The sequence below is a fragment of the Zeus faber genome (genome assembly GCF_960531495.2).
Source record: "Zeus faber genome assembly, chromosome: 8".
Lineage (NCBI taxonomy): Eukaryota > Metazoa > Chordata > Actinopteri > Zeiformes > Zeidae > Zeus > Zeus faber.
In genome coordinates this window covers 16,988,988-17,002,884 of record NC_137195.1, presented here as the reverse complement: position 1 = coordinate 17,002,884, position 13,897 = coordinate 16,988,988, and the positions used below count along the sequence as shown (strand labels likewise).

Genomic DNA, 13,897 nt, shown 5'->3' with positions numbered 1-13,897 from the left:
GCTGAACTTGTGGCCTCATGGTTGCGTGATACTGATAGTGAGCGGAAGAGATGTAGTCGACAAACCGCTGTCTCAGGGTAGTATTCTTCCTTCTCTTGAGCGGTGAGTTAATGCAGTTTTTATGGCAAGTATACTGTATATTTAACACTTTTCTATGAATTATATTCTCCCTTTTGATATTGTCTTGTGCCTTTTGTAAGTGTTTATTGTTTTTGTTTTGTTTTTTACAATTACGTTCTGGGATTTTCATCCAGATTAGGATTAAAGTTTAGGTACAAATAAAACCCACTCTGGCAAATGCTTTGCCCACGCACCTGCAATTCCTCCAGTCAGACTGTATCCTACACCAGTGTTTCCAAACCCGGACCTCCAGTAACCACTTACAGTAGTTTCAGCTCAAACTCTACTCTCTCTCTGAGTGTGTCCTTCCAGGTGTGAAATGGTAGAGTTGGAGCTAAAACTTGCAGGCAAAGCGGTACCGGAGGACTGGACCGAGAAACACGGCTCCGCGCTGTAAGAGCTTCTTTTTTTTTTTTTTTATTATTATTCCCCTGCAGTGAGCAGGATTTGATTGGGTTTTCTGGATGGAGAGGATTTGTGGCAAAGATTTGGTATTCAAGGCCGGTGAGCACTCAGTGATACAGCACTTTGGAGCAGATGGGAGGACTCATCCTCTAAAGAAGCCTTTCTCCACTGTCATGGGGTTACGAGGTGGAAGCCTTGACCAACGTAGTCCAGCCCCGTGGCTGCATCAACCTGTGCCCTGTGCAGCCTCCCCTTGCTCCTGCCAGATGCTCTCCAGATTTGCTTCATTCTCTGTATTCTATTGGCTTTTTTTTTTCATGGCCTCAATACAGCTTAATGGTTACAAAAAAAAATGCTGCAGCCCGCCCCACCAAGCTCCTTAGTGAAGCCACACATAAAATATCCATTAAGGGCTTTCTGAATCAAATATGAGGAAAGCAGAATGCAGATGTGTGGCATCTTGCCTCACTTAACCAAAACGCGTGTAACAGGTTTTCTATGGCCAGGCGGCGTCTGCTCTATTTTTAGGTGTTGCATACGCATCTTTTCTTCGGACTCCCCCGCTCTCCTCATCCTCTTGTCCTCTCCGCTCATCCAGATCCCCACGCCGGCCTCCCCAGGCGGCTCTGGCGCTCATTCGAGTGTGTGTGAGCATGCATGTGGACACACTGTATACAGATCTGTAATATTTATGCCCCCCAGGCAGAGGAGACACCATTTGTTCGCCCTTATCCACCATCATCGCCGTCCCTACATGAGGCGGTTAACAGTGTGGCGCTTGGGAGCCTCTAGTGCCATTTCAACCATGCACATCCTTTCTCTCTTTGTTTTAAATGTAGAGAAGAGGTGTTTTCCGTCGGGGGGGAGGGGGGTAGTAGAAGAGGGGTTTCTGTCCTGGCCGTTGGCTGCTTCCTCGTTCTCCCCTTCCAGCTCCCCTGTTTGTCCGCCTGTCTTTGCCTCCCGCTTCATCTCTCGAGGTGAAGCTCAGTGCGAGTTTTTTATTTATTTTTTTAATTTTTATTTTTTTTCCCCTGTTTTTTTAAAAGAAACGAAGAAAGGGAGAAACTAAAATAATCTAATTCCGGGTGCCGGGGCCTCTCTTTATACACATGCTAAGTCAAGTCCTCTGCTTTGTTGAAGGAGTCATTGCTGCCAAATTCCTCCACTGTGTAGCACAGCTCATGTTCAATGCAGTCCTACGGCGCTAAAACAAGTCTGACAGATCATTACTCGTCTGTAGAGAACTGTGGCTGACAGTAGAATGAGGAGGAAGTATGAAAAGCAGGCTGGAGTCATTGTTCTTTTTGTGTGTGTCTGTGTGTGTGTGTGTGCGCGCGCGCGCTCCACAGGCTTTTTACAGTGTTCTTTTTCAATGGGAGGTTGAGCTCTCTCAGCTGAAAATGTTGAACTTTCTCATTGTAAATTTTAACATTGATAAAAACAAAAAATATATAGATTTGACAAAACAAAGCAGTTGGATAAGCTTCAAGCTTATCCAAGAAAATGTTTTTCCAAGTGGTATTATGTTTGAAGGTCATGTCAACTTTTGATTCCTTAGATTTAAAGCTTATGCTTGTGTTCTGGTTCCCCTTCCTCCACTGGGTAGTTGAACTCCACTCCTGTAGGATTAAGAGAAGTCATAATCACATGGACTACATGAATCATATCCATCATCTATGAGGTGATTATGAAGAGGTCACATCCCTCCCCATCTGCTCATGTCCAAACTCCTCTGTAGCAACACGAGGCGTCGGCTTCTGTCTGGTTCCCACTTCTCAAGAACACAGCAATTTTTCTTTTTTCTTTATTCTTTTTTTTTTTTTTCCTTCTCAAGAATGACAATTCCTCTCTGTCTTCTGCCATAGCCTTGAGATAAATCCGATCGCTGGGATGTGCGTGCTGCGGTTTAACGCGCTGGTGGTGTGCACGACGGGCCGAAATAAAGATAATCCTAGATCTCCAGAAGGTTGTTCCTCCATACTGGCAGTTCCATTTGTAAAGGACATACAAATGATTTGAAACGAGTCAAAATAAAATGATAGTACAGAATTATTGTTTGTAAATGCTAAAAGATTGTAAATGTAGTGTTTCTAGTTTGCAGGGTTGACATTGGTACTTTGAAATGAAAGCTGTAAAGTGACATGCAACTCAGTATGTTTGTTCTTCATCGTGATCATGCCTTGTCAAATATCATAATTATTCTTTATTAACGGGTGGGTAATCATACTATATTTATTTAGTGCATTTTTAAGCGGTCTGTTTCACAGAATTTTACATACCAGATATAAAAGCAAGGTGAACAAAGCGCATAACCGGTGTATCGATAGGGTATGGCAAGATAGCGTATCGCAATATATTGTGATTTAAATTGTATGTATTTGTTTCTATAAATTTTTTCAGCTCGCCGATAATATTTGTCCATAGATGGCTTATCTTTACTTCAACACTCCAAATTTTTCTTTCTTTGCCTATTTATATAAGCTAACGAGCAGTGTGTGATGTGTGTGATGCTGTGTGACTAGTTGGGAGGTTCAGGAACTGCTGCAGAAGCGAATGTGCACTGCGCACATAAATGCGCAAATGACGTTATGCATTGTTGACTGTGTACACATGACATGTAGGTTGAGGGCTGAACGGCATGTAGGTTTAATATTGATGTTGCAGTTGGAATTGACTTAGTCCATATAACAACGCTCGCTAAATACGCCCTATTTTTTTTTTTTTTATAAGATACATTTTTTATAAACCTCCAATGAGGAAGAAGAAATGAAAGTGGTGAGGGACGGAAATCTGTTTAAAAGTTGCATTATTTAAAGATCCTCACTTATCCCACCACATCCAAAGTTGGGGGGACTTTCTGATGTGCCGTGGTTTCACATTTACCTTCCAATATGAATATAATTAATAATACTTTAGATAGTAAAAAAGGGGCAGTGTTCCAAATCATGTGATCATTTCAACTGCATCTAAGAGTAATTGCAATTTTTGTTGGTGTCGTGAGAGTAGTGTCTCACCTGGCTCCATTTTTAAACTCTCTGCCCTTCTATCTCTTTCTCTCTCGCTCGCTCGCTCGCTCGCTCTCTCATTTTGCCATTCTTTCTTAATCTGCACTTCTTGCAGCGCTCCCTGGGATTAGGATTAGTAGTTAGACTCTGGCTACTTTAACAAGCACTAATTGATTTGTGAGTATGTGTGGGATAGCACAGCACTCGAGGATTGGGGGATTATGGGGCGTTGGACACACACACACACACACAAACGTTACTTGTCTCCCCTTTTGTTCTCCTTCCATCAACTTTCTGTTCTTCTTTTTTGCATTGGCTTATTTACAGCGCCCATTCTAACCATGGTAGTCTTTGTGCATGTTCATACATTCTCTCGTTCTAACTGATCTACTCTAGGAAGGCCGGAGACCGTTTTTATCACCCGCAAGGTGAAGCGCAGTCGTTTTAATTCCACTGTGGACGTCTCCATGACTTCTCCGCGTCAGACCTGTTCAGTGTCCCCTCCGTCCAAACGTGTGGCGTTATTGTAAATACAGTAAACACGGTGTTTGTCCGCGCTGCGTTTCCTTTGTGCCGCTCATCATTGTTTACGCGGCGAGCCTGTTCCGCTGTAATTGGGCAAAACCTGCTAGCCTCAACAGTTTCGACCCTTCGAGTGTGAGTCAATATCAACTCTCCCTCTTTCTCTGCTGTGGTTCTTTTTCAGGCTCCTGTGATTGGCTGCGGTTCTCCTCCGTCCAGTCTGGTGGCTCTGCCGCCCCCGCCCCACATGGATCACACTGTCCCCTGAAGCGTGTGCGAGCCGCCGTTTGCGTCACCATGGGACAATAGCAGCAGGACAAAGGGTGCTCTCCCCTCCTCCTGTTTGTCCTCCCTTGCTCTCTCACCCACCTCCTCACCCTCCGGCTTCTTCTCTGCTTCTCTGTGCCTGACCCCCCCCCCCCCCCCCCCCCTCCACGACCCACCCCAACAATTCCAAACACAGCTCTGACCACCCCTCCCACAGTCTGGTCTTTCTGCCTGTGCAGCCAGCCAGTCACTCAGCCAGTCAGCCCCGTAGTGGGCCAGTTGGAAGTTGTAATCCCTTGTAAAGGATAGGGCCTTTATGGACACACATGCTCCCTTTTTGCTGTGCCGCCTGTTATTTTTGGGGAGGCCCCCCCTCAGGAGAGCAGAAGGCAACATAATAGAGAGAGTGACTGAATGAGAGAGAGAGAGAGAGAGAGAGATAACTGACGCTGCCGTTTTTCGACTGGAGGAGTGGGAGCTGAGCTGAACATCCCACGGAATTCGGTGGTGGTGGGGGGCCCTGCATGATGTGGACTAGACCTTGCCACACAGTCCAGGCTGCCAAGAGGACCAGCAGAACCCTACGCAGCTCTCTGCCACTCGCCGACCTGCGGCCCGGAATGCGGTGAACTGGAGGAACATAGACCCAAAGTTCGGTTAAAGGATTTTAAATTTTATTTTAGATTTTTTTTTTTTAAATCTCAGTTTTTGGTGGTTTCTCACATTAACGACCTACGATAAGTGCCCTTTGGATTGCTTTTCCATTTTTTTTTTTTTTTTTTTTTTTCTTCTACGTATCAACTAGGAATATGACAGTTCACGCCCATTCCGCTGTTTTAGAGACATGAATGGTACTGTTTGACTCCATAATCCCAGGTTGTTTACACTGCCCTTACTAGCCACCAAACCCTTTGTGATTCAGTCTTTGGACAAGCTGCCATAGTGACAAGCCAACAAGTGACGCCCAAACCTCCCGGCTCCCATCCCTGTGGCGACCAAAGTGCTGTCGCCATGGTGAGCATCCAGTCCAAATGGCGCTACCTGTTCATGTTCCTTGGGGTCCAGCTGGTGGTCATGGCCCTGCTGTCCCGGGAGGGATACCAAAAGAGAGTCAACTACTTCATCCGCATCTTTCGCAAGACGGACGCCGCGGGCCGCAACCACACGGCGGGCGGAGGAGCCGGCGGCAGTGATGTCTATGCCAACCTCTCCGTTCTTGCCAAGGTCCACAGCGCTGCGGAGCAGATGCCCTACTGCCCCAAGACTTCGCCCTATACCAGTGAGTTCCCCCGCCGAGCTCCTTCCTTGTTTTGTCACAGTTTTGTTATTAATTAAACGATACGAAAATGTGCGCTAATGTTCTACACAATGAAAGTTCTAAAACAATATACAATCTCTAGAGAAATGTTGTTAATTATTATCTATTTTATCTTTTATTATCCTTTTTCACTTTAGTACTGGGGAGATCTCTTTATCCAACCATGGGTTAATGAATGATGAATGGTGATTATGGCTGCACCATCATAAGCTAATTTCACTGAAGTTTAAATTTCAGTTTCAAGTGTTAAGTGATAGAAATCCTTTGGATGTCGCTCAACAACAACTTGGACCTAAATATCCATCAATGTGAAAACAGCATTGATGGAACCTCTCAGCTGTATAAACCTGGTCTCCTTGTGTGATGACAGGTGCGAAGTTCTTCCTGCTCGGGAATTTTCTTGTTGTGTTTTGCCTATAAGAATTTACATTGAAATTTACATCCGGGAGCATTCTTTCCATTAAAAATTAAAAAAGTAGAGAAATAAATACACACACATAACACACACAGTGCTCATGTACTCTTAAAAATGCTCCGATACTCAAACCCGATACCAACCTAATGTAACGTAGTTGACGCTCAAAGATAGCGAAAGAAAGAAAATCATGGCTGTTAGGAGGTACTTCAAGGTAAACAAAGAAGATTAGATAAATTATTTATCTATTGTGTCACCACAGCGGTGCGTCTGCTCTGGTTGTTCGTAGTGCACGTCTGATGAAAGGTTTGACTGTTTTTTGAGACTCGGGTCTTGACGAGTCATTCAGTAAAACGAGTCGTTCGATTTTATTCAGTTGGTGGAATGCACGGTGTGCGAGGGAGGACTTCCAGTGAACGAGTTTGAGGAGACTGAGTGTTTCAGGTTGCATTATACTGAAACTTAGTGACAGTCCTAAATTCTATTATAATTGGAACTCAGAGACCGTTCCGTGTTCTATTATTGTTCGATAGTAAATAATTAACAATAATAAACCCCCAAAATCTCAAGCAAGTTATCTCTTGTCTCGTCTGTATGCACAGCTGCCTATCACATGAGCGTGATCAGATCACACAATGCATTTGTCATTGACGTACAGCAGATACTGTATACCCAATGGGACCAAATGATAAGGATTAGATTTCTCCGATCACGGATGTAAACTCAAAATGATTGGACAACAATGTAAAAGTAACTTTATAGTCAATGTTTTATTATGAACATTCAACTGAATTAAAAGGGTTATCGGAATCGGCCGAGAAAATTGCAATCGGTGCATCTCTAGTAGGTAAAAATGTTGGGTAACTTTATGAGATGATGCATTTCAAGGGGTATATCCTGATGATATGAATTTGTATACTGTATATAGTTAGCTCTAGTAGTCGCTTGTGATAAGCGCGTAAGTGATAAGCCTCGTTACGAGACGGCTACGGTGTGAATAACTGATGGAGTCATTTAGTTGCAGTAACTCCACGCCACGGAGGCTCCCTGTTACACTATTGTGGTGCTCAAAATATTTCCCCGAGGTTGGCAGGTCTGATAAAGTAATGGTGCTCAAACCAAATCCAGCTTCTGCAACCTGACAAATGAATGACAGTTCACCGACTTTGGTGCCTGCTTTACCATGACAGCCAGAAGCAGAGGTGTGATAAGTGTGATATTTTGGAGTTGGGTGTTGGAAGTCACAGGAGTTATTGACAGCTTATTTTAATGACCACATTCCCTGCTGTCGCTGCTTCATAACTCTCACAGAGAGAGTCTGTAAGTGTGTAATCCATCTTCCTATATTGTCCTTGTTTGTTTTGGCTGATGGGCGTGAATGAGAACTGCAGATCACGTGATCGATATATCAAAATACATGGACCCCAATATTAAATATCCTTAATTGTTCAAGTCTAATATCTGCGAGCTAGAAGGAAATGCCATTTTGTAATCATAGGTCTTTTCACCAAGTTAATATATGTATCTGAGGTTCAGTGGATGGCGCTTCCCTCCCGAGGCCCCTAATTCTGTGAGCCAATGGGGTTTGACTACGAGTTCTACATTCTGTGAGCCAATGGGGTTTGAGCTTCACTTCCGGGTTCTGTTGTATTTTCTCCATAAACGTTCACTTATTTCACATTATCAGTCCACCAAAGTCAGTTTCAGAACAAATGTGATGCAAGGAATAAGCAATCCAGTTGCTGAATCTTGACTCTTATTAGATCTACGAGGCCTCATTTAAAAGTTTGTTCCAACTTTCAGTGTCGTACGGCAGGCTTGTGGATTACACAATACGCAGGGACTTTTTGTTTCATGTAAATGTCGGTGAGTTGTCTTATTTCACAGTTTGTGTGTTAGTAGGCCCATCAGAGACCCGAAGGTAAACAGATTGGCCACAACATTAAAACCACTGACAGTTGAAGTGACTAACATTGCTCATCTCGTTCCAAAGGCACCTGTCATGGGGTGGGATATATGAGGCAGCAAGTGAACAGTCAGTTGTTGAAGTTGATGTGTTGGAAGCAGGAAAAATGGGCAAACGTAAGGATCTGAGCCACTTTGACAAGGACCAAATTGTGATGGCTGGACGACTGGGTCAGAGCATCTCCAAAACAGCAGGTCTTGTGGGGTTTTCCTGGTAGGCAGTGGTTAGTACCTACCAAAAGAGGTCCAAGGAAGGACAACCGGTCAACTGGCATCCATGCCTCGAGGAGTCAGAGCTGTTTTGGCACGAGGGGAAGCTACGCAAAATTTGTTGTTATTAGTGGTGGTTTTTATGTGGTGGCTGATTGTTGTACAGTATGTGCACAAGCACTGAAAAGGTGAGTTTTTCAAAATGAAGACTCTTTATTGGTTCCCTCTGTACAAATTGTCAGGGGGAGAATAAATCCTTTAACATCATCGGTAGACTTCACCTTGTTTTGTTGCCCACAAATTATATTTTTTCCCTTGTATTTCAACACCTGTTTCACTTTTGTTTGCCAGCCATCTTCTCAGCACGTAGCAACTCTGACATGGAGTTGTGTCAGTGATCGAGATCGACTGCTTTACAAAAACGACATACCGTAAACTGGTCGCGTCGGTGTCCTCGGCAGCGCCCAGCTGCTCGACGCTAATGAGAGAGGATTGTCTGAGCGGTGTCTTATCAGTTCCACTGCATTTGACCATTTACAAGCTGGTTCTCGATTACCCCAGCCCTAGTTATAAAAACATTAGGTCTTATTACTGGCTGAAAAACTATCATATTTGTTTATGGGTAAGGTGCTTGACCAGGATGTTGGATCCGAGGGGGGGGGGGGGGGTGTGACAGGCGACCAGCATTTATATAACGTTATAACCAATTTCACACTACATCCTGATTACTGATCCGTAGGGCTGCGGCTTAAACCTGTGGGGGGGGTCATTATTAGTTCCAGGAATAAAAGGTCACTGAGGTATTGCCGAACATTCAACCGGGCGGAACAATTATTAATGAACCCACCCACCGTTTGATGGGAGAGGGTTTGACAAGAAGAGGAGAAGTCACTGGCCCGCTTCCCCGAGAGTCAACACATGTGACCAGGAAAATGAAAGAGTGTGTTGTCTTATCACGTATTTTTGGAATGTCACACTATCAGTTTATTACATGTTTATGTTGTTTATTACAACATATTTCAATAAACTTTGGGTCATATCTTCTGCCAAAGACTACAGCTATATTTCACCTGGCGATGGTGATGTCTGTTGATGCTAAATGATGAGGTACCGCCCAGACCAAGGAAGGGGCTCAGTATAACTCAAGCAAAACCAAAAGAAAATCTTCCGATTTCCTCACAAATAGGATTAAATTCTAATTATGCACGGCTCAACCTTTATTGAATTGTTTATTGAATCAACTCCCTGTGTTCCCTATTTGCAGAGCCAATATTTACCCTCATATCCATACATCACCACATTAAAATGCTTGTCGTCCTCCGTTTCTCTGTAACTGCCGTGGTTGCCTGCAACCCAGCTGGAAACCATTCCCTTAAATAAAGATTAGCAGGTGATTCAGTCACATCCTGGTAATTTGCAGCAGAGGAGGTTGGGGGCGGGGGTTGTTACTGTAGTAACAGCTGTTTCAAAATGGCATCCTTTTTTTTTCCCCCCACAGGTGGACCGATCCACGTTAGCTTTCCGTCAGGTCTCACCCTGGCGGAGGTCCAGCGTAAAAATCCAATGGTGGTCCGAGGGGGGCGCTACAGGCCGCCCAACTGTGAGGCACGGCACCGCACCGCCATCATCATCCCTCACAGGAGCCGAGAACACCACCTCAAGTTCCTCCTCTACTACCTGCACCCCTTCCTGCAGCGGCAGCAGCTCAACTATGGCATTTACATAATCCACCAGGTGAGGCGCATAGTGCGCTACCTGGCGCACAGCAATTTCATTGTTGTATTTAAGCATTTCAGTTTTTAGAAGCCTATTGATAGACTGGTTCTTAGCAAACCATGTGGCGTATGTGGTTCTCTTAGTATGCAGCAGCCAGGTGGAATCTAAGCTGAATGGCCAGCGCCATCTAGTGATCACTTTGTGGACATGCAGGTGCCTGCGGGTTCTTGACTTGAGAGGCTTAAGAGTGTGTATGCTCTTGAGCTCCTTGTGACAATCCATTCATCTTTAACGTCCATCTCTTTATCTCTACACCTTTTGAACTTGCTTTGTTGTTGAATCTCACCACGTACGACTAGCTCCACACGTCGTGCACATGGAGCTGTGCTGCATTTTTTCCTTGCACGCATCAGCAAAACGGCGCTGGAAATAGTCTTGGGTTGTCATGGTTACTTTACCCGGGGGACGGCGCACTTCTGTCCTCTGGTCGTCAACAACAGCACTTTGTTCACCCAGTTGAACAGGATTCGTTATACTGACGGATGTTTCGGTGTATTACTGCAGCTCTGATTGTGACAGTAGATCAACGCGCCGAGACTTTCTCTGGTGTATTTACCCAAACCGCCTGTCATACTTTGATTTCAGCCTCACCATTTTGTTTTTGCGTTCGGCTTGTGATGCTGCGTCACCGAGACACAAGTGCGTGGTGTTCTTCTGTGAATATCGCCGAGGTGATGCCAACGGTGTGTTTTGTCTGCTTCTCCCACACTCAGGCGGGGAACTACACCTTCAACAGGGCCAAGCTGATGAACGTGGGCTTCAGAGAAGCCATGAGGGAGGAGGACTGGGACTGCCTCTTCTTCCACGATGTCGACCTCATCCCCGAGGACGATCGCAACACCTACACCTGCGACTCCAACCCCAAGCACGCAGCTGTGGCTATGGATAAATTTGGCTATAAGTAAGTCTGTGGACATCCAGGTTGGGAAAGTAAAAGTCCTCCCCAGTATTTTGAGTGCCCGGAACTTTGGCAGTTTTCCGGCAGTTTAATTGACATCCTGACCAATGAGAGTGAACCAGGGGGATTTTGGGCTGCCTCCCTTTTGAAGCGGTTATCAAATATGTCGTTCTAGGTTTTCTCATCTGGGGGGAGGAGAAATAAAGTTGAACTCTGTTGGATTCTTTTAACATGGGATTTTGAATATAAATAGCAGATAATCTGATTAACAACGATAAGCCACAACAAACCACCACTAATATTGTGTAGCTCCCCCCTCGTGCTGCCAAAACAGCTCTGACCCGTCGAGGGGTGGACTCCACAAGACCTCTGAAGTTGTCCTGTGGCATCTGGCACCAAGACGTTGGCAGCAGATCCTTTAAGTCCTGGAAGTTGTCAGGTGTGGCCCCCGTGGATCAGGCTTGTTGTTCCAGCACATCCCACAGATGCTCGATTGGATCGGACCCTAACCCCGACCATCCACATGATGTAGAAGAAAACGTGATTCATCAGACCAGGCCACCTTCCTCCATTGCTTCATGGTCCAGTTCTGACGCTCACATGCCCATTGTAGGTGCTTTCAGTGGTGGACAGGGGTCAGCATTGGCACTGCTGTTCGCAGCCCCATACGCAGCAAGCTGTGGTGCACTGTGTGTTCTGACACCTTTCTATCATAGCAGCATTCACTTTTTCAACAATCTGTGCTACAGTAGCTCCTCTGTGGGATCGAACCAGACAGTGTAGACTTCATTCCCCACACGCCATGGCTGGTATATCGTTATTGTGTTAAATTCCCTTTGATTTGTCATTCGTGGTAACCAATTAATCCAGGTACCTTGGGTTTAAAACCCATTCCTAAATAATTCTTTTTTTCCCAATAGTAGATTTATTTTTCAAGGTTAAATACTGCATTTAAATAACATCTTTGCCTCGATCAATTTGCATCAAATATTTGGCATCAAATGCTACATTATATTTTGATGCACAATGGTTAATTTGTGTTTCCCACTCTCTGTTTGTTCCTACAGGCTTCCATACAAGATGTATTTTGGAGGAGTGTCTGCGCTGACACCACTGCACTACCTCAAGATGAACGGCTTCCCCAACAACTACTGGGGCTGGGGCGGGGAGGACGACGACATCGGGGTCAGGTATGGGGTTTTCTTCCAGACCGGGGAGCAAAGCTTAGTCCTGTGTGTGGGCGGGGCGTGCGCGGCGGCTGCTCACAGTGTAGAAACGTCTTTTTTTTTTCTGGTCCTTTCCAGGGTTTCCCTCGGAGGAATGATTATCACGCGTCCGTCTCTCAAAGTCGGACGGTACAAGATGATCAAACACAAGCTGGATAAAGGCAACGATGTCAATCCAAAAAGGTAAAATTGAAATGTCTGCACGAAACGTTTTCATTCCGGCTCCTCACTAAACGCCATCAAGGGAGGCACGTTACCAGAAAAAACAATCTCAATCAATAATGGATGAATGAATAATCGCCGGTCGCTAAGTGCCATTGCGCCATCACGGTGAAAGTATTAGACGGGTTTAGCTGATGGCTGAGTGCTTATGATCATTGAAATAATGTTTCTGTTGGTGACCTGTCCACATTCGGCAAAACAATGGCATCTGATTTACAGTTTGAAATGGACTTAAGTCGCACACATAAAAACAGACTAAATCTTTATGCCTTCACTTGAGGTAAGAAATACAAGCATATTGACACATATTTAGGGTCAGTCTAATTTTTAGACTCTTCTATTATTTCTGCAGTTAAGAAAATACACTTTCAGGGGCATTTGGGTTCCCATTATCATTTTCAGGGTCCCTCTCTGGTGCATAGAACAGGGATGTCATTTACTCAATGGCGTTTTAATTTGCTCCCTCTAGTGGACGGCTGTAATCATTACATTTTTATTCTTCGCAAAATGGCAACATTATTCCGTCAATGTTATGAGCTTCATCGATGTGATGGAACGCTGAAGAATAATCAGTCATTGATTAATCATGAATGTCCTTAATACCCTCATGCCCCCCTTCCTCCTCCATCCGTCTCCCAACTCCAAGGTTCAACATGCTTTCCAAGACTCGCCAGACGTGGAAGCTGGACGGCATGAATACGGCAGAGTACGAGGTGGTATCGCGCCACTACCTGCCGCTCTACACCAATATCACCGTCAACATTGGCACCGAGGCCGGCCTCCACGCCGTTCCGCCCACCCCGCCGCCTCCCCCGCGGGCCGCGGGGAAAGGCGGCCCCGTGTCCTCAGCCAAAGCGTCCACGGAGCTCAAGGACAACCGGCCCCGGAGCTAGTGCCTGAGCGGGAGGGACTAACAGAACCGCTGGACTCTCTGTTTTTCTTTTTTCTTTTTTGTAACCTTCCTCTTGGGTTGAATCATTTCTCCTCGGCAGCCTGGAGGTTTTTACCGACCCATCGGGAGCCTTTGCAGCCATTTTGCTTCCATGAACCCAGAAAGAGGCATTTTTGTGGACACCGGCAGAAGTCTGTACTGTATATGAGGAACGGTTGCTGGGATGGAGGGATGGGGTTCGTTGGGAGCGCTGTCCTGTTGGACCGCTGGTTGGACCTTCTGATGGACCTGCAGGGAAGAGGAGACGGTTAAATGATGGACTCTATGAGTTTTTAATGTATCTAAATATATGAAGTTGTATCTACAGCGCTGTGATAGCTGGTTACACCTCGCGTTGCCTTAGAATCTCATCTCCGTCTTTGTTTTTTCCCATTTAGTTTGAAACGTTTCCGATTTTAGGTGGCTGTCGAGTAGATGCTGTGGTTTTAAATCGCTGTGATTTGGAGGTGAATTTGACTTTTCAATATTCAATTTCGTTCTTAACGAGGATTTAGGAGAGTTTTCTTTTTTTTTTTAATGTTTATTTTTATCTTTACCATTTGCCAGTTTAGTGTGAAAAGCTGCTAGTAAAAACCTGAGTTAGAAAGCTGACTTTA

The 13,897-nt window shown here is 45.1% G+C and overlaps 1 protein-coding gene across 1 annotated transcript; it reads left to right on the top strand.

Moving 5' to 3' along the window:
* Positions 1–5,330: 5,330 nt before the first annotated feature.
* LOC307233466 (beta-1,4-galactosyltransferase 3) lies at positions 5,331–13,242 on the top strand (the record flags this gene model as incomplete). The annotated part of the gene is made up of 6 exons (XM_080004802.1): positions 5,331–5,598; positions 9,726–9,961; positions 10,717–10,904; positions 11,969–12,091; positions 12,206–12,310; positions 12,996–13,242. 6 exons carry the CDS (start codon positions 5,331–5,333, stop codon positions 13,240–13,242), a joined length of 1,167 nt encoding a protein of 388 aa, XP_079860928.1.
* Between the last annotated feature and the right edge of the window lie 655 nt (positions 13,243–13,897).